The following is a 19,600-nucleotide window of genomic DNA, read 5'->3' as shown; positions in this document are numbered from 1 at the left end:
AGGCCCAGCCCCTTAGGCTTCTCTGGATGTCAAGGCAGGAGGTGACACTCAAGGTCATGTCCCTTCCCTGGTCCCCATAAGAACACCACACAAAGCAGTTACAGTCACCAGTGACAAGTGCTTTACCAACAGACAAAAGAGTCAGGGAAGCCCTACAGTGAGGCAAGAGCAGTGGGGGGTTGGGCGGCGTAGGAGGGCAGTAGGGACAGTGCCCCCAGCTTGGCCTCAGTCAATGGCATCCCGGGGCCCACTGTCTTCCCGCTGGAGGTTACAGCGGTTCATCTTGAGCTGCGTCAGCTGGATGTAGCGCAGGACATTGGTGTCTGCGGGGAGGCGGCCAGGACGTCAGCTGGGTGTCCTGGGGTGGCTGGTGACATCTGCCACTCCAGCTCACATCTCACACCTCACACTCCCCAGCCCTGGTAGACCCCACCACCACCACCACACATACACCCAGCTGGTTTGCTGGAGCCCCAGCCACAACAAGCTGAGCTGGGGCACCTCACACCTCCACGCTCCACACTTGCTGAGCTGTGCCTGCTGCCAGGAAGGCTGTGATTGCAGGCTCCTGTCACATTTCTGCTTAGCCGGCAGTGGAGTCTGCTCTTGGCACAGTGCTTCCCAGAAAGCTCGACTGTCTCTGCTCCCACTGTCCAGTGCCCTGCAGCACCTGTTGTGCTCCCTTCTTTGGGAACCCTCATACAAAACTGAGCACCATGTCTGTCTAAGTAAGAACACACAGCCCAGCTCTGCTAGCAGCTCCCCACCCAGCCACCAATTTACACTTGCTTTCCACCCTGGCCTCTGCTTCCTTGTAAATGCTCCTCAAGTTTAGATGAATGAGAGAGTTTATGAGTAAGCAGATCTGAGCAGCAGGGAGGGGAAAGGAGCAGTAGGTGAGTGGGCATCTGGTGACAGGTGAGCCAGTGTCTGGCAAGGGAAACCTTGGGGAAGGGGGGCAGCCCCCAGTGGAAGCCACCCTGCCACTCAGACACACCTCCCCCCAGGCCTGGCTCTCAGCGCCCCTCACCTGTGGGCTCCCGGCTGCGGGCCTCCTGCAGGTAGCGCAATGCACGGGGGTAGTCACCCAGGTGGTAGAAGGCGATGCCAGCGCGGTAGGTGGCCTTGAAGTTGCCTTGCTGCTTCTCCAGCACCTTGAGACAGTACTCGCGCACCCGCTCGTAGTTCACCAGCTCCGACTGCAGCAGGCAAGCTGCGGGGGCGTCGGGGCCAGTGCTTTGAGAGCCCGCCCGCACCTCTGGACCTCGCCTGAACCTTAGGAGCCTGGTCTTAAGACAAGAGGGCACCCCCACCCTTGCCCTAGGCTCCCGGGGCGCCGCTCATCAGACCAGCACCGATCTACGCCGCCGCTAGAGGGCGCAAGGCGCGCGCGCGCACACTCAGGCGCCCTCGGGCCATTAACCGGGAGGCTCCCCGGGGGTGCAGTAAGATGAGGGGCATGGAAGGATTCAGGGGGTGATTTTATCTAACTTTAGGTCACCGGGTGGGCTTTTCCCAAGTCTCTTTCTGCACCCTAACTCCTGCCACCCCCGGGTTCACCAACACCCCCAACTTCTCTCCTTGGTCAGGTTCTCAGGCCACACTCCACCACCCCTTCTGAACACAGGTAAAGACCACAGCCCTGGACCTTCACCCTTCCAGTCCCTCACCCCCACCCCCCTCTGGTTTCGGGTTGTCCGTCCCCCCCACACACACACACACACACAGCCCCTCTCGCCTCGACGGCCGTACCCGTAAGAGAGTCATAGCACTCCACCTCCGTGCTCTCCACCAGGCGCCGCTGCTCCTCGCTCAGGCGGGCTGGGCCCGGGCTGCCGGCGGGCCCGGGGGCGGGGGCGGACAGCCCCCCGGGGCGGGCCCCTTGCGCCGCCTTCAGCTGCAGCAGCGCCCGGTGGTACTTGCCAATGGCTTCCCGGAACTTCTTCTCCCGGTAGCAGCGCTGGCCCTCCGCCTTGAATGCCACGGCGGTCCGTAGGCTGCTGTCGAGCGCTGCGCCCAGTCCCCCCGACGGCTCTGCGGCGGGACCCGGTCGGGCTGAGCCATGGCGGGGCCCGGGGCCCGGCGGGGAGAGCGCTGGAGGCGGGCGAGGCGGAGGCTCCGGGGCAGCGCTGAGCATCAGCACCGGGGACAGCGCGCCGCGCTGCATTGTGGGAAACTCCTGCGGCCGCCGCTGCAGCTACCGCATCGCCCCCTGCGGGGCCCGTCCCCACCCTTTCTCCGCCCCCGCACCACCGCAGCAGCCGACTCCAGCTGCCCCCTATGGGTGTAGAGAAACCCCTCAAGACTTCCTCGCCGGCTCCTTTAAATTGAACCCCGGTCCTAGTTCTCCAGTTCTCCAGGGCCTCTCCCTTCTTCCCACTCCCTTCGCGCTTCCCACCCTCCCTGCCTGCTCTTCTCCCCGCTAAGCCCAGCGCCTCCAAAGCTTTCTAGAAGGAAAGGACAAGTCCGGGGGAATGAGCAGGAAGATAACAACTTCGTGGAAAGCTGGTTTTCAGCCCACCAGGCATTTGGCTTACTGGCTAAGAACAAAGGCTATGGACTCAAGCTGTTCAGATCCAAATCGCTGCATTTCTCCCCTCACCCCCCACCCCCACTCACTGTGGGGCAAGACACAGCACCTAAACTACCTGAAACTATGGGACAATAATTTTGAAGCTCATTTCTTATATTTATTTATTTATTTTTCCCTTTTGTTGCCCTTGTTTTTTTATTGCTGTTGTAGTGATTTTTGTTGTTATTGATGTCGTCTTTGTTAGATAGGACAGAGAGAAATGGAGAGAGGAGGGGAAGACAGAGAGGGGGAGAGAAAGATAGACACCTGCAGACCTGCTTCACCGCTTGTGAAGCTTTTCCCCTGCAGGTGGGGGCCATGGGCTTGAACCTGGGTCCTTGTGCACTGTAATGTAAGTGCTTAACCAGGTGAGCCACCACCTGGCCCCTGAAGCTCATTTCTTTATGCAATAAATAATCACAGCTTTTTGTTTTGCCTCCCCCCCCCCCCCGCCTCCATGCCAATTATGGGTTGGTTGATACTGGGACACAGCAGGGGTTGAATATGTGGGTGGGGATGGTTGTGGTGTGGTGGAGGGAAATCCAGTGCCCAGCCACAGTCCAGGGGCCTAAACTGGAAGGCACAGGGAGAGGGGTCAGGTCAAGGAAGGGGGCTGCAGGCTGGGTCACCCAGTAGAGTGCACACATTACTATGCACCAAGACCTAGGTTCAAGCCCCCAGTCCCCACCTGCAGGGGAGAAGTTTCACAAGAGGTGAAACAGTGCTGAAAGTGTCATTCTCTCTCCCTCTATATCTCCCCCTTCCCTCTAAATTTCTATCTCCAGCTACAAGAATAAAGAGAGAGGAAAAAAAGGGGGTGCAGGGCTAGGGAGATAGCATAATTTTATACAAAAAGTCTATCATGCCAGAGGCACCTAAGGTCCCAGATTAGATCCCCAGGACCACCATAAGCAAGAGCTGAGAAGTGCTCAGGGGAAGAAAAGAGGGGAAGGGTGAGAGGGAGAGGGAGGAAGGGAGAATTTTAAAAAGGAAAAGGAGGGAGTCTGGCGGTAGTGCAATGGGTTAAGCACACATGGTGCAAAGCACAAGGGCCTGCTTAATGATACCAGTTCAAGGCCCTGGCTTCCCACCTGCAGGGGGGTCACTTCACAGGCGGTGAAGCAGGTCTGCAGGTGTCTCTCTTTCTCTCCCCCTGTCTTCCCCTTCTCTCTCCATTTCTCTCTGTCCTATCCAACAACAGCAATATCAGTAACAACAATAATAACTACAGCAACAATAAAAGAACAACAAAGGGCAACAAAAGGGGAAATAAGTAAATATTTTTAAAAAGGAAAAGAAGTGGCCACCAGAAGCAGTAGATGCATCATGCAGGCATTGAGCCCCAGAGATAACCCTTGTGGCAATAAAAACAAACAAACAAATAAATAAATGGATGAGGGAGGCAAAAGAGGCTGAGAGGACTGGGGGGAGGGCTGGACTGGTAAGTGAAGGCTTTCTGGGGGAAGAATAGCTCTGTGGACCAGAGGCATCTGCTTTTTACCCTCATCAACCTCACTTCTAGGAAGTAAAACCAGCAGCAAAGCCAATAAGTGACCCTTACTCTGGTCCTTGCGCTTTGCATCATGTGCGCTTAACCCGCTGTGCTACCGTCTGGCCCCCTTCAAGTGATATTCTATTACCTATAGATATTCTATTCTATTCTACCACCTGACCCCAAAAAAACACTTTTAACGAGTGAGATACGAGAGTAGGCTGATAGTGGTACTGGGATTGAACCTGGGACTTCAGAGTCTCAAGCTTAAAGTCTTTTGTAGATTATACTGCCTCCTCAGCAAAAACTCCCCCCATATCTTTTTTTAAAAAAATATTTTATTTATTTTGGACAGGGACAGAGAAATAGAGAGGGAAAGGGTAGAGAGGGAGAGAGAAAGAGAAACACCTGCTTCACCACTTGGTAAACTTCCCTCTCCCCTGTAGGTGGGGGCTTGAACCAAAGTCCTGCATGGTAACATGTATGCTCTACCAGATGTTCCACAGCCTGGCCCTCTCATCTATTTTTTTTAAAGATATTTTTAAATATTTTATTTATTTATTTATTTATTTATGAGAAAAATAGAAGAGAAAGAACCAGACATCACTCTGGTACATGTGCTACCGGGAACTCAGGACCTCATGCTGGAGAGCCCAAGGCTTTATCCACTGTGACACCTCCTGGATCACTTATGTATTTCTTTATCTGAATATTTTTTAAAACATTTATTTATTCCCTTTTGTTGCTCTTGTTTTATTGTTGTAGCTATTGTTGTTGTTAGTGATGTTGTCATTGATAGGACAGAGAGAAATGGAGAGAGGAGAGGAAGACAGAGAGGGGGAGAGAAAGACAGACACCTGCAGACCTGCTTCACCGCCTGTGAAGCAACTCCCCTGCAGGTGGGGAGCCGGGGACTCGAACAGGGATCCTTGTGCCAGTTCTTGCGCTTTGCGCCACGTGTGCTTAACCCACTGCGCTACCACCCAACTCCCTCTTTATATGAATTTATTTATTTATTTATTTATTTACTCCCTTTTGTTGCCCTTTGTTGTTAAAATTCGGTGGCTCCAGCCGGGCGGGTTGGCTTCACGGCGGGTAACAGAGACGCGGAGACAACAGCTGGGCAGGGAAGCTGTATTTCTTTATTCAGGAACAACGATTCATAAACTAAGACAAACTAATCACCAAATAGAACTCTGCTGTCTCTTTGCGGCGGCGCAAGCACTCTCTCACTCTGTAACTCAGGAACCCTGGCACTTCTCCCCAATTCTGGAACTCTCAAACTCTGGCACTCTCTCTTACTCCGGAACTCTGGAACTCTCTAACTCTGCAACTCTTCAACCCTCCAACTGTGGAACTCTCTCACTCTCCCTCTGGAACTCAGGAACCCTCTCTCAGGGTTCCTTGGACCCGCGAAATTAGCAGGACTGACCCAATTCTCTTGGCGGGGGGAGGGCTAGAACAAACCAATGTAAAGCATACGACAGCCCTTGTTGTTTTTATTGTTGTAGCTATTATTGATGTCATCGTTGCTGGATAGGACAGAGAGAAATGGAGAGAGGGGGGAAAGATAGAGAGGGGGAGAGAAAGACATCTGCAGACCTGCTTCACCGCCTGTGAAGTGATTCCCCTGCAGGTGGGGTGCCAGGGGCTCGAACCGGGATCCTTAAGCCGGTCCTTGAGCTTTGCACCACATGCGCTTAACCTGCTAGGCTACCGCCCGAATCCCTTTATCTGAATTTTTAAGTTAATTTCACCTGAGAGCAGGGAAATTATGCAGGTATGAGCCCCCAGCTTAAAAAAAAAAGAGGGGCAGGTAACTAGCAACCAGTGTTTTCTATCAGCTTTGACAGGAACCTTGGTATTAAATACAAGGGCCTGGCTGACTCAGCAGCCAGATATAGCTGTAGAACGAGCCAGTGAGTACATGGATGTTTTTCATGCATCACCACACACCCACAAGGCCCTACCTAGGGTCTCAGCCCAAAGCTGACATCTCCACTCTCATCTCCTCCCTACTTCTACCACAGTGCTTCCCCCTCGAGGCTCCAAGACCCAAAACCAGTTCCTTCCCTCCCAACAGCCTCTGCTTCTCTTACTGTACTTTGCTGAGTGAATCTCTCCCCCACGAATGCTTCTCCAACCTTGAACACCCCAAGGATGGAAGTGTCCTCATCTCTGCACCTTCCAAATATTCAGGCGGGGGTAGACAGCATAATGGTTATGCAAATAGACTCTTGTGCCTGAGCCTCCAAAGTCCTAGGTTCAACCCCCCACACCACCATAAGTCAGAGTTGAGTAGGGCTCTGGTAAAAGCAAAAACAAAAACAAAATCATATTCCTGGTATCTGGGCAGTGGTGCACCTGGTTGAGCATCATGTTATAATGTCCAAGGGTGCTTGTTCAAGCCCCTGGTCCCCAGTTGGTGTGAAGCTTCATGGTTAGTGAAGCAGTGCTGCAGATGTCTCTCTCTCTCCCCCCCCAGCCTCCTTTGCCTCTTGATTGCTCAGTCTCTATCCAATAAATAATTTTTTATATCTCATATTCCTGGAGTTGAATTCTAGAGCAGTGTGGTCATCACCTTGCACATAGGGTGTGTTCTATTTTCATTTAAAATGTGGAGATCCATAGTCCGGGAGGTGGCGCAGTGGATAAAGCATTGGACTCTCAAGCGTGAGGTCCTGAGTTCAATCCCTGGCAGCACATGTACCAGAGTGATGGCTGGTTCTTTCTCTTTCCTCCTATCTTTCTCATTAATAAAATCTTTTTAAAATGTGGAGATCCACTGATGTGAAACATTTTGGGGTGCTGGGTGCTGGAACACTTGGTAGAGTGCATGTCACCATGTGTAAGGACTTAAGTTCAAATTCCCAGCCCCTGCCTGCAGAATGGAAGCTTCATCAGTGATGAAGCAACTGCTGCAGGTGCCTCTCCCTCCTTTTTCAATTTCTGTCTCTATATTAAAAAATAATAAAACAGATTCTGGGCCAGGGAGGTAGTGCAGTGGTTTATGCAACAGAACTTATAGGCTGAGACTCAGAAGTCCCAAGTTAAATCACTGGTCCTTCCATAAGCCAGAGCTGAATGTTACACTAGTTAAAAAAAAAAAAAAAAGTCTGAGCACCTAGTAAATGACTAGGTGTTGGGGGGGGCGTAGGGGTTGTTAAGAAAGGGATAACTGGGGGCCAAACAGTAGCTCACTGGGTTAACCACACATAGTGCAAAGCGCAAGGATACCAGTTCAAGCCCCCCCCCACCTGCCTGAGGGTCAGTTCAAAAGCGGTGAAACAGTTGTGCAGGTGTCTATCTTTCTCTTCTCCATCTTCCCCTCTCTCAATTTCTCTCTGTCCTATCCAACAACAGCAGCAGCAGCAATAATAATAGTAACAATGGGAAAAAGATGGCAGCCAGGAGCAGTTGGAGGCACCGAGCCCCAACAATAACCTTGGAGGCAAAAAAAAAAAAGATAACTATATTTATCCACAGTTCTGTCAAGACTCAGTCAGTGCCAACCTACTATGTATTGTGCAGTGTCCTAAAGCTTTATTCTTTCTATCACAAAGGAATGACCCTGGTTGGGGAGATAGCATAAAAGTTATGCAAAAATATTTTCATGTCTGAGGCACTGAAGGTTCCCAGGTCTAATCCCCAGCATCACCATAAAGCTGAGCAGTGCTTCGGGGGAAGGGAAAAAAAAAAAAACTCTCACAGACCCGCATACATGACATGCTTGTGCAGCCGTTTATAAATATCCAGTTGGCCGCCAATGTATAAGAGCAGAGATATTTATGGAATTGCAGATTTTCAGCTTCACTTGAACAAAATCTGGCAACAGAGAGGCAGGTTTCCTCGTGACTGGAGCGGGTATTCTTGTTTTCCCAGATGCCACCCCCTCCCAGTGTATTCCCAGCTCCGAGACCGAGGATCATTGAGTTTGCACTGGCGCAGCCCCTCTCAGCACGTCCATAGCCTCATTCGCGCCTTGACCCGCTTTTTCCGCTCCCAGGGTCGCTCGCGCAAGTCCGCTGGCGCCCCCTCGCGGAAAAGTTTCAAACTCGCAGGTTGCCACAAAGGGCCGCGGTGAAAACATCCAATCAGAGAGGAAAGTCCCAAGAAGCAACCAATCATCAGCGAGAATGGTCGGAAGCCAACCAATGGGATAGCTGGCGCTCAAATTAAAAGCAGCTTTATTATGGAAGACAAACACACACACAAGGTGTTTTTGTTTTTATCGGACCTTGGGGTTCAAGGAGGCCCGGGCTGGGGGTGGCGGAGCAGCTGGGCGGCAGTCAGGCTGGTGCGTTGGAGTTGGGGGCGCCCGTACTTGAGGAAGACAGCGGCGCGGCCAGGCCAGGGGCCTCGCAGAGCGGCGCGGACCATGCACTTCTGGAGCGGACCCAGTTGCGCGGGGCTGCGGCGGGGAGATGGATAAACCGAGGGTGGGGATGCTGGTATGGTCCCCGGGTTCTGTACAGGTTGTACACGCAGCTCGACGACCTGTCATCTAGACAGTGGCCGCAGTATGGCGTCAAGGAGGTGGCCCCCCAATTCTAGGGGAGAGCCAAGACCCTTGAGGAGTGGGGCTGAGGATGGACAGACATCCAGCTCCATCCCGGGGAGCGCGGATTAGGAGAGAAGACGCATCCTACCTCCAGCTGGCATGCTCAACAGGGAGGTGAGGGCTCTAGTGGCTAGAGGAACACAGCATTCAGGGCCAGAAGGGGAACAGAGTCTGGATGGTCTCTCATTTTTACAACCCCCCCTTAGATAATTAAAAAAAAATTTTTTTATTTAAAATATTTATTTTATTTATTTATTCCCTTTTGTTGCCCTTGTTTTATTGTTGTAGTTATTATTGTTGTTGTCGTTGTTGGATAGGACAGAGAGAAATGGAGAGAGGAGGGGAAGACAAAGAGGAGGAAAGATAGACACCTGCAGACCTGCTTCACCGCCTGTGAAGCGACTCCCCTTGCAGGTGGGGAGCCGGGGTTCGAACCGGGATCCTTATGCCGGTCCTTGCGCTTTGCGCCACCTGCGCTTAACCCGCTGCGCTACAGCCCGACTCCCCCCCTTAGATAATTTTAAAAACACTTATTCATTGGGTAGAGAAAGAAACTGAGAGGGAAGGGAGAGACAGAGAGAGAGAGAGAGGCACCTGCAGCACTGCTTCACCACTCGCAAAGCTTTCCCCCTGTGGTCCAGGAGGTGGTGCAGTGGATAAAGCATTGGACTCTCAAGCATGAGGTCCTGAGTTCAATCCCTGGCAGCACATGTACCAGAGTGACATCTGGTTCTGTCTCTCTTCCTATCTTTCTCATGAATAAATAAAATATTTTAAAAAAAAAAGCTTTCCCCCTGCAGTTGGGGGCTTGAACCTGGGTTCTTGTGGACTGCAACATGTGCACTCAGCCAGGTGTACCACCAGGTGTAGCCCCCTTACCCCTTTAATGTAGATTTTCTTGGCCTAAGTTGGGCCTAAAGTGCACCCTGGGGCAAATCTCTAGATACCCTATTCTCAACAGAATCTCCAGACAAATGAAGTTCATCCCAAAGCCTATGTATGCTCTCATTCTCTCACACACAAGGTCACATCTCACATTCTCTGAAAAGGTAATGACGCATGCAAGAAGACAAGTCCCTCGCAACGGTCTTACCTGTAAAGCGCTGGCTCAGGCGCAGAGACCGTCCCATCGAGCATGCGGTGAGCCAGGTTCAACGCCGCAGCCGCGCGGCGACCGGGCTCCCATCCAGCGGCCTCGGCCTCCAGCAGGGACAATTCCAAGAAGTAGGTGGCGAGGAGCAGCACCTGAGGCCCCAGAAGCCGTCAGGCCACGCCCCATCCACAAGACCCCAACCCACAACACGGGGCCACGCCCATTCACTATCGGCCCCGCCCCATCCCACAGACCGCGCCTCGTTCTTATAGGCCCCGCCCACCTGCGGGCTGCTCCCTGCCAGCGCAGCCAGTAGCCTGAGGCAAAGGAGCGGGCCGGGGTGGTGCAACCGGAAGCCCAGCCGGCTCAGGATGCGGCGCTCCGCGCGCAGAAGTTCAACCCGAGAGTAGGATCCGGCCCCCAGGAGACAGAGGGAGGTGGACTGCATAAGGAGGAGGAAAAAGAGACGAGTGGGAACCTGGACTCTTTTTGCTCTGCCTGGGATTGATCGGTTCAGCCCTCATTCTGGGCCTCTGTTTCCTGGCTTCTAAATGAGGCCATTTTTCTCATTCCTATAAAGTAAAATAAAATCTTAAAAAAAAAAATGAGCCAGGCAGTGGCACACCGGGTTAAGTGCACGTTACAATGCGCAAGGACCGGATTTCAAGCCTCCAGGTCCCACCTACACGGGGAATGTGTCACAAGCGGTGAAGCAGTGCTGCTGCTGTCATCTCCCACTTCCCTCTTGTCTCTATTTAATAAATAATTTTTTTTATTGTGAGTTCAAACGCTGTTTGCCCCACTAGGTCGACATAGACCAAATCTTCCCGAGACTTCGGTTTTTCATCCATTAAACTGGGATATTACACCCTCCTGCTGCCGGATATTCTGAGTAGATACTGAGTTAGTGGTGTTTTTTTTTAAAAATATATATATATTTATTTAACTAAAGCGCTGGTCAGCTCTGGCCTATGGTGGTGTCGGGGATTGAATTTAGGACTTCGAAGCCTCGGGCATGCCAGTTTACTTGCACAACCATTAACTATCTACCCCTGCCTTAGTGTGTATTTCCTATAATTACTCTAATGTGGGCAACCATTACTGAAAATTCTTGACTGAGGTCAAATCCCAAGTTTATATTATGCCAGATAGCTTACTCTCTGGGTTTCAGTGTCCTCTGCTAGAGGAACACTATGGAAGCCCCCACTTCATACAGATGTGCTGGGATACCAAGAGTGCATAGGCGCTCGCTCCGCACACAGTAGGTCTTCAACATGCGCCTATGGCTCCACCACCCACGCAAGCCCCACCCCGTAAGTACCTCAGGAAGCACACACTCTTCCATTTTGCACGCCAAGAACAGGCAGGCCACACCCAGCAGCTGTAGGTGGCGTAGGCGCACGCGGCAGGCACTCAGGTAGGAATCAAGCAGGTGCACAGTCAGGTACAGGGTGTCCCCCTCCAGGGCCAGGTACTCCTGGGAAAGGGCACGGGTGACCGCTGGGCTCCCAGACAGCGATGCGAGCCCTGGCCCGCCCCTTGCCCTGTACCTACGTGCACCTGGACCAGCCAGTCCACCACCAGCGCGCGCATCTCCGGGGTCACGGTGCGGGGCAGGGCTCTGCGGGGCAGTGCACGGCACACCTGGGGCGGGGCAGGGGCGGTCTCACGCTCCACACCTGTGCCTCGGCTTCCCTCCTGAGCTCCAACCCCGCGGGCAGCAGCCTTCTCATTCCCCTTCAACTTCGCACAGGTGCCACAAGTGCTCCAAATGTTCTTTGTCCCCGTGCAACGCCCCCCCCCCCCACGAGTTTGATTTTGGCAGGCTCCCTGGCCACTGGCCTCCCCCTGCCCGCGGGGGTTTCCAGACCCTACTCCTGGTCACTAACCCTCAGCCTATCCTAAAATACAAATCGGAGTGGCTTGAGAGGAGTGAGGACATCATGTATAAGGTCCCGAGTTGGATCCCTTGCCGCTTCATATGTCAGAGTATGCTCTGGCTTTCATTCTCTCTCAATCCAAAAATTGGTCATACATTTAAAAATAAACACAAACCTGGGGGTCGGGCGGTAGCGCAGCGTGTTTAAGCGCACGTGGCTTAAAGCACTAGGAGTGGCTTCGGGCTCCCCACCTGCAGGGGAGTCGCTTCACAGGCGGTGAAGCAGGTCTGCAGGTGTCTATCTTTCTCTCCCCCTCTCTGTCTTCCCCTCCTCTCTTCATTTCTCTCTGTCCTATCCAACAACGAACGACATCAACAACAACAATAATAACCACAACAAGACTACAACAACAGGGGCAAAAAGGGGGGGGGGATGGCTTCCAGGAGCAGTGGATTCATGGTACAGGCACTGAGCCCCAGCAAAAACTCAGGAGGCAAAATAAATAAATAAATACAAACCTGATGAAGGAACTTCCCAGCTTAAACCCTTTTGTGACGTCATCCCCACCCCACCCCCAAGACAATCCTAATTCCTCTCTGACTTCCTCAGTCCCAGTCCCCCATTCTCCAACCTCACTTCTTCCATCTCTCCTGCCTCGCAAAGTACATTCAACCATACCGGCCACCTTTTACTCCCTAGACTCTGCCAAGTTCTCCCCTACCTCAGGGCTTTTCCACTTCTGCATTGGTCCCTCTACTGAAATAAGCGGTCATTTCTTAGCTCTTAGCACGACCCACTCCTCCCCAGTCACTCAAATCTCAGCTTAAAAAAAAAAAGCATAGTGGTTTTGCAAAACAATTTTCATGCCTGAGGCTCTGAGGTCCTAGAGTCAATCAGTCCTCAGCACCACTGTAAGCCAGAGTTAAGCATGCATGACAAAACAGGTGCACTGTGTGTGTGTTTACCAGGCACTGCTCAGCTCTGTTTTATGGTGGCACAGGGGATTGAACCTACAACTTTGGAGCCTCAGGCATGAGTCTTTACAGAAACATTAGCTTGCTGGCCCTCAACTAGTATTTCCCTGACTTCCTCCACTCTTGCCTGCACCCTACCCTCTGTCACTTTATCTCCCTTCTCTTAGTGTTTCCAGTCTGGTGTTCCCCAGTGCTCCCCCAAGTCTTTTGTCTGCCTATCCCACTAGATTGGCAGCACACAGAGGGCAAGGCCTTCTGCCTAGTCCAGGCTGTGCCTCAGGTCTTTTAAAAAAATTATTTATCTTTGTTATTTATTGGATAGAGACAGCGAGAAATCAAGAAGGTAGGGGCAGATAGTAGGGAGAGAGACACCTGCAGCCCTGCTTCATCGTTTGCAAGCCTGCCCCCTACAGGTGGGGAGCAGGGGCTCAAACCTGGGTCCTTGAACACCATGTGTGCTCAACCGGGTGGATCACCACCCGGCCCCTCTGTCTCGGCTCTTAATAGAGACCCTGGGTCCCGACATTGTCACAGGTGTTTGTTAAATAACGTCACTGCTACAGCACTTCTTTCAATAGTGTCCTTTCACACAGCTTGGGTGAGGACTGTCACTACCTGGCTTGAGTCTCTGCAGCCCTCCTGGGATTATCGCCTCTCTTCTCTCTCCACAGTGAGATCAGCCTTGTCCCTCAGGCATCTCCAGGGATGAGAATGTGCTCCTATTTGTTAACAGGTTCTTGCTACTTGTTAAACGGATACAACTGAAGACCCCCCCCCCAACCCCACTCTAAGGGTTGCTGCAGATGGGAGCACTGGGAGCAGCAGCAGAGACTGCCCAGCTGAGTGGACAGAAAAAAACAAAAAGTGAAGGGATGGGGAGGGCAGTAGGTAACATAATGGTTAATGCAAAGAGTCTCTCATGCCTAAGACGCTGAGGCACCACGATCAGCTAGAGCTGAGCAGGGCTCTGGCAAATAAGTAAATAATGAGGAGTTCGGCTGTAGTGCAGCGGGTTAAACGCAGGTGGTGCAAAGAGTAAGGATGGGCGTAAGGATCCCGGTTCGACCCCTGACTCCCCACCTGCAGGGGAGTCACTTCACAAGTGGTGATGCAGATCTGCAGGTGTCTGTCTTTCTCTCCCCCTCTCTGTCTTCACTCTCCTCTTTCCATTTCTCTCTGTCCTATCCAACAACGATGACAACAATAATAACTACAATAAAGCAAGGGCAACAAAACGGAATAAATATTATTTAAAAAAATAAATTTAAAAATAAATAATGAAAATAAGCCCATTTCCCCCCTTTTGATGCTCTTGTTGTTTATCATAGTTGTTATTATTGTTGTCGTTGTTGTTGGATAAAACAGAGAAATCGAGAGAGGAGGGGAAGACAGAAAGGGGGAAAGACAGACACCTGCAGACCCGCTTCATCCCCTGTGAAGCAAACCCCCTGCAGGTAAGGGAGCCAGGGGCTTGAACTGGGATCCTGATGTCGGCTGTGCGCTTTCCACCATGTGCACTTAACCCGCTGCGCCACCGCCCGGCTCCCAGTAAACCCATTTTCAAGAGAATTGGAGGACTATGGTGGTTATTTGTGGGGATGACAATGTGGACAGCGACCTTTAGTGACGGGATGATGGGGAAAAAAATGATGGGGACAGGTGAGAGCTGAGGCTGGCGAGGTAGAAGCGGGAAAAGCTTGGGGGTGGCGGGCAGCTTCAGGCTCATGGGCCCCTAATCCCGCTGCTGCCCTCCTGGATGAGCGGGTCCGGGGGTCCCCGCTGAGGGCTGTGCTCACCATGACCTCGGTGAAGATGTCCCCCGCATACTCGCGTTCTCCCTGCAGTCCCAGCGCGCTCAACGCCTCTTCCAGCCCAGGAGGTGCGCAAGGCCCCCGCTGCCTCTCTGGGACCTCGAGGGAACCGCAGGTGCAAGCGGGGCCCGGGGGGTCAAGGGGCCCTGGGTTTAAGGAGGCAGATGGATTCTGCAAGGAAGAGAGGCTAGAGGTCAGCGCCTGGAGATGGAGGCAACCAGGCGCGGGGCCCCAGCTCCTGCCCCTCACCAGCATCGTCCAGACTGGAGCAACCAGGCGCTGCAGCTTCCGGCGGGCGCTTTAAATGTATCTGGCGCATGCGCGCTGTGCAAGGACACTGCTGGTGCCAAAGCAAAGCTGAGCGCTGTACAGGCTGGCTCTGAAAAACAAAGCTGGCTGCTTGGTTTGATTCCTAGTATTGTATATGCTCTGGTTCTTTCTCTCCCTTCTTGTCATTGGACTGACTGATTGAAGTGAGTGAATGAATGAGTAAGTGAATGAATTTAGCACCTCTGAAACTTGCTTTCCTCACAGATAAAGCAGGGGTTTTATCAAAACTTAGCCAACATAAGGGCCTCATGGTGACGCACATGGTTGAATGCACAGGTTGCCATACTCAAGAGCCCTGGTTCAAGCCCCCTGACCCCACCTGCAGGGCAGAAGCTCAACAAGCAGTACTGCAGGAGCCTATCACTCCCTTCTCTCTATCCAATAAAATAGAACATTAAAAAAAAAACAACCACTTAGCTAATAGGTTTTGTCCTGAGGATTTAAGGGTCCTCCTGGTGGTACCACACCGGATAAGAGACCTATTACAATGTGCAAGGACCCAGGTTCAAGGGCCTGACCATCACCAGCTTGGGGGGGGGCGCGGCAAAGGCTTCACGAAAGGGGGCCGGGTGGTGCTGCACCTGGTTGAGCACAGGTTACAAATGTGCAAGGACCCAGGTTTAAGCACCCGGTTCCCACATGCAGGGGGAAAGCTTCACAAGTGGTGAAGCAGAATTTAAAAAAAAAAAAAAAAAAGTAGTAGTAATAGACACCTAGGTGTGACTTAGAAATGGCGGCAGGGGTAGATAGCATAATGGTTATGCAAAAAGAGACCTTATGCCTGAGGCTCCAAAAAGAAGGAAGGTTTAAAAAGAAGGAAATTAAAAAAAAAAATGGTGAAGCAGGGCTACAGGTATCTATCTTCCCCATCCCTGTGAATTTCTGGCTGTCTCTAATAAATACAAAAAAAAATTATGCTTCATGAGCTGTGAAGCAATGTTGCAGGTGTCTCTCCCAATCTGTCCATTCCCTCTCAATGTCTATCCAATAATTTTTTTTTCCTTTTGCCTCCAGGGTTATTGCTGGGGCTCAGTGCCTACACCATGAATCCACTGCTCCCAGAGGCCACTCCCCCCCCTTTGTTGCCCTGTTGTTGTAGCCTTGTTGTGGTTATTATTGTTCTTATTGATGTTGTCATTGTTGGATATGAGAGAAATGAAGAAAGGAGGGGGAAGACGGAGAGGGGGAGAGACACACACCTGCAGACCTGCTTCACCGCCTGTGAAGTGACTCCCCGGCAGGTGGGGAGACGGGGGGGTGGGGGGGGGGCTCGAACCAGGATCCTTCTGCTGGTCCTTGCGCCTTGCGCAGTGTGCTTAACCCACTGTGCTACCGCCCGACACCCCCCCCCCCAATAAATATTTTAAAATAATAAAATACTTTTTTTTGCTTCCAGGGTTTTGCTGGGGCTTGATGCCTACACTACAAATCCAATGCTCCTGCCAAGACATTTTTTCCCATTTTGTTGCTGGACAAGACAGAGAGAAATCAAGACAGGAGGGGAAGACAGAAAGGGAAGAGATAGACACCCACAGACCTGTTTCACCATTTGTGAAGTGATCCCCCTACAGGTGGGGAGCCGGGGGCTTGAACCTGGATTCTTATGCTGGTCCTTGCTTGCATGTCATGCCATGTGCGCCTAACCTGCTGTTCTACCACCTGAACCCCACTTTGATTTTTTTCTCCTCTCCCCTCCATTTGGCTCTCAGGGTGCCCCCCGACTTTTTTTTTTTTTTTTTTTTACCAGAGCACTACTCAGCTCTGGTTTATGAACCTGGGGCTTCGGAGCTTCAGGCATGAGAGTCTGTTTGCATAACCATTATGCTATCCCCCCCCCCCCCCCGCCCTAGGAAAATGGTGGAGCTATGCTGCAGGAGAGAAACTGAGAGCAGTGGGGGAGTTAAGGAGAAATACCTGCAGCACAGCTCCACCCATTCATGAAACCACCCCTCCCCCTTGCAGCTGTGGGCCAGATGCTTTAACCTATGTCTTATGTATGGTAATGTGTGCACTCAACCAGATGGAACAGCACCCAGCCTGTCCTGAGGATTTAATTTTTTTTTTAATATTTATTTTCCCTTTTGTTTCTTTTTTTAAATCTTTTTTCCCCTTTTGTTGCCCTTGTTTTGTCGTTGTTGTTGCACAGGACAGAGAGAAATGGAGAGAGGAGGGGAAGAGAAAGACAGACACCTGCAGACCTGCTTCACCGCCTGTGAAGCGACTCCCCTGCAGGTGGGGAGCCAGGGGCTCGAACCGGAATCCTTCTGCCGGCCCTTGTGCTTCACGCCATGTGCGCTTAGCCCACTGCGCTACCGCCCAACTCCCAGGTGTCTATTTCTTTCTTTCCCCCTCTGTACTGAGGATTTTATGAGACTATTTGCTTAGTGAACAACATAGGGTTTAGGAGAGTAAAAACTCAAAGCAGGAGAACTAAAAAAAAATGTTGTTTAATTATTATTGGATAGACAGAGAAATCAAGAGGAAGGGGGCGATAGAGAGGGAGAGGCACCTGCAGCCCTGCGTCATCAATCATGAAACTTTTCCCCCTGCAGGTGGGGACCAGCAGCTTGAACTCCAGTCCTTGCACACTACAGTGTGTGCGCTTAACCAGGTGTGACACCGCCTGGCCACTTAAAAAAAAAATTATTATTGGATAGACAGAAATTGAGAGTGGAGGGAGAGGGAGAAAGGAGAGCTATAAATCCTCATACATCTGAGGTTCCGAACCTGTGTTAACCAACTCTTCAGTTGAAATGAACGGGACAAGAACCTGGATGAGGGCAGTGGCTTCTGTTCCCATTCCCTGCCATTCTGCTTTTCAGATGCATGCAGACAGGACCCCAAGCATTCCTAAGTTAGGTCATACTCAGCCTCTGCTCAGAACTCCATGTCTTCCATGTCCCTTTAGTTTCCCTTTCCCTCTGAACTAACCTATTCCTTTCCCACATTCCTCTGCAGCCATCCTGCCCTGTGGGTTCATCTCCACCCACTGCAGACACTCCACCTACCTCAGGGCCTTTGCACTCACTCTCTCCCACTGCCAGAACTGCAGAGATCCCTCAGACATTTTTTCTTTCTCCCTCCTAGTCACAATGTGAGCTCCAGAGGGCAGCGAGGACCTGAGGGCTGCCCCCCACCACACACACACACACACACACACACACACACACACACACACACTGCTATATTCCCAGTGACCCAGTGACAGAAACAGGACTTGGCACACGCAATACATGTGTTCAAAGAATGAGTCAGCAGTCTAGATATGACTGATACAATGGTCTAAAAGGGCCCCTCTGAGGTGATGTTGGAACTGAAACTTTAAAAAAAAAATTTTTTTTTTGGTTTATTTATTCCCTTTTGTTGCCCTTGTAGTTTTATTATACTTATTCTTGTTGTCATTGTTGGATAGGAGAGAAATGGGGGGGGGGGAGGGGGACAGAGTGGAGGAAAGAGAGACACCTGCAGACCTGCTTCACTTCTTGTGAAGTGACTCCCCTGCAGGTGAGGAGCCAGGGGCTTGAACTGGGATCCTTATGCCGGTCCTTGCACTTTGTGCCACATGCACTTAACTCGCTGCGCTACCGCCCGCCTCCCTTCTTCTAGCGTTTGCCCTTCTTCCGTAGCCAGTCAACAGCGTCAGGTTGAGCCTGATGTAAAGTTTCGAGACCTCCTTTGAATCTGGAGAGGTGGCAGTCGTTGACTATGTGGGTCATAGTCTGTCTGTAGCCGCAGGGGCAGTTCGGGTCGCCCGCCTCCCTGAGCTGAGACTATAAAAGAGGAGCTAGGAATGAAGAGGGGAAGTTATTCCAAGTGCAGGAATAACTAGTAAAAGCCTTAAGGTAGGAAAAGCTTACAGTATTTGTTGTCACTGGGGCTTCACGAGGCTTTTTCAGACGGAGACAGAGAAAACAGGAAGACACCGCAGCCTGAAGCTCCCTGTCAGTGCATTGGGGGCCAGGCTTGAACCTAGTTACTCCACTGGCCGGCAGCCCAGGCGAACTAGCTTGCCAGCGCCAATATACTCCAAAGGCTTTTCCTCCTTTTACCAGATTTGCTCAGGACTGGCTTATGGTGGTACCAAGGATTTAGTCTGTGACTTTCTACATAACCATTATGCTATCTCCCCAAAGTCCTAAGGCTTTTCTTGGTTGTGAAGGTGACTTCAACTGCCTTTGTAGGCCTTAACAGTTTTGAGAGTTCCTGGTTAAGTAGTTTGTAAAACAGCCCTAAGCTGGAATCTGTTTTCTCTTGACTAGTTCAAAGTTAACCTTGGTGGCAAAAACAAAACAAAAAGAGCCCGCTAATTATCATACAGCATTGACACATGACGCAGCTGCTCATATTGCCTCTGATCGTCTAGTGAGGTTTCTCCGTGGGAGACACTCCCCCAGACCCATCTCCTCTTTATTACTGGGTAGAGACAGAAATTGAGAGGAGAGGGGGAGATAGGGAGAGACAGAGACACCTGCAGCCCTACTTCACCACTCATGAAGCTTACCACCCCTGCAGGTGACCAGGGTCTTGAACCTGGGTCTCTGCACACTGTAATGAGTGCTTAACCAGGTGTGCCGCTGCCTGGCCCCTGTGTTTCGTTAGTTTCTTTTAGAGACAGAGCAGCAGAGAGAGACACCACAGCACCGAAGCTTCCTTCAGCAAGGAGCCAGGCTCAAAACTGGGTCATGCAGATGGCAAAGCAATGCCCTATCCAAGTGAGCTAGCCCCCCTCCCCCCCGCCACACACACAATCTTTGCAAGAAGTGATTTGCAGCCCACATGTAAGGAAGCTTGAATGCCCCACCCCTTACAAATACAGCATCTATAGGAATTATCTGGAATTTATAAATAATTGTTCCCAGTATGGACCCACTTTTCAGTTTTATTTTT

At 51.5% G+C, this 19,600-nt stretch overlaps 2 protein-coding genes and 1 long non-coding RNA gene across 3 annotated transcripts in view; 1 reads left to right on the top strand and 2 right to left on the bottom strand.

The window, feature by feature from the left end:
- LOC132536823 (uncharacterized) overlaps positions 1-19,600 on the top strand; it is a 298,410-nt gene that overhangs the window by 216,582 nt on the left and 62,228 nt on the right. The gene's annotated exons all lie outside the window — the stretch shown is intronic.
- On the bottom strand, positions 99-2,332 carry TTC9B (tetratricopeptide repeat domain 9B). The gene is made up of 3 exons (XM_016195253.2): positions 1,753-2,332; positions 1,031-1,213; positions 99-323 (listed from the first exon to the last, which is right to left on the bottom strand). The coding sequence occupies exons 1-3, from the start codon at positions 2,165-2,167 to the stop codon at positions 226-228; spliced, it is 696 nt and encodes a 231-aa protein (XP_016050739.1). The 5' UTR covers positions 2,168-2,332; the 3' UTR covers positions 99-225.
- CCNP (cyclin P) lies at positions 1,131-15,798 on the bottom strand. Its single transcript, XM_060185965.1, has 7 exons — positions 14,369-15,798; positions 11,273-11,362; positions 11,040-11,195; positions 10,002-10,160; positions 9,719-9,870; positions 8,302-8,475; positions 1,131-1,213 (listed from the first exon to the last, which is right to left on the bottom strand). Exons 1-6 carry the CDS (start codon positions 14,636-14,638, stop codon positions 8,310-8,312), a joined length of 993 nt encoding a protein of 330 aa, XP_060041948.1. The 5' UTR covers positions 14,639-15,798; the 3' UTR covers positions 1,131-1,213; positions 8,302-8,309.

This window comes from Erinaceus europaeus, chromosome 2 (genome assembly GCF_950295315.1).
Source record: "Erinaceus europaeus chromosome 2, mEriEur2.1, whole genome shotgun sequence".
Lineage (NCBI taxonomy): Eukaryota > Metazoa > Chordata > Mammalia > Eulipotyphla > Erinaceidae > Erinaceus > Erinaceus europaeus.
The sequence above is the reverse complement of the archived record's forward strand: the minus strand, read 5'-3'. Positions and strand labels throughout refer to the sequence as shown.

Excerpts from the sequence above, each read along its gene's own strand:
- TTC9B (XM_016195253.2), bottom strand. The coding sequence starts at position 2,167 with ATGCAGCGCGGCGCGCTGTCCCCGGTGCTGATGCTCAGCGCTGCCCCG. Across the intron at positions 1,214-1,752 it reads GTGCTATGACTCTCTTACGG|CTTGCCTGCTGCAGTCGGAG; the intron begins GTACGGCCGTCG and ends ACGCCCCCGCAG. Across the intron at positions 324-1,030 it reads CCGCAGCCGGGAGCCCACAG|ACACCAATGTCCTGCGCTAC; the intron begins GTGAGGGGCGCT and ends GCCTCCCCGCAG.
- CCNP (XM_060185965.1), bottom strand. The coding sequence starts at position 14,638 with ATGCTGGTGAGGGGCAGGAGCTGGGGCCCCGCGCCTGGTTGCCTCCAT. Across the intron at positions 10,161-11,039 it reads AAGAGTGTGTGCTTCCTGAG|TCCACCTCCCTCTGTCTCCT; the intron begins GTACTTACGGGG and ends CTCCTTATGCAG. Across the intron at positions 8,476-9,718 it reads CCTGAGCCAGCGCTTTACAG|CCCCGCGCAACTGGGTCCGC; the intron begins GTAAGACCGTTG and ends TCCCCGCCGCAG.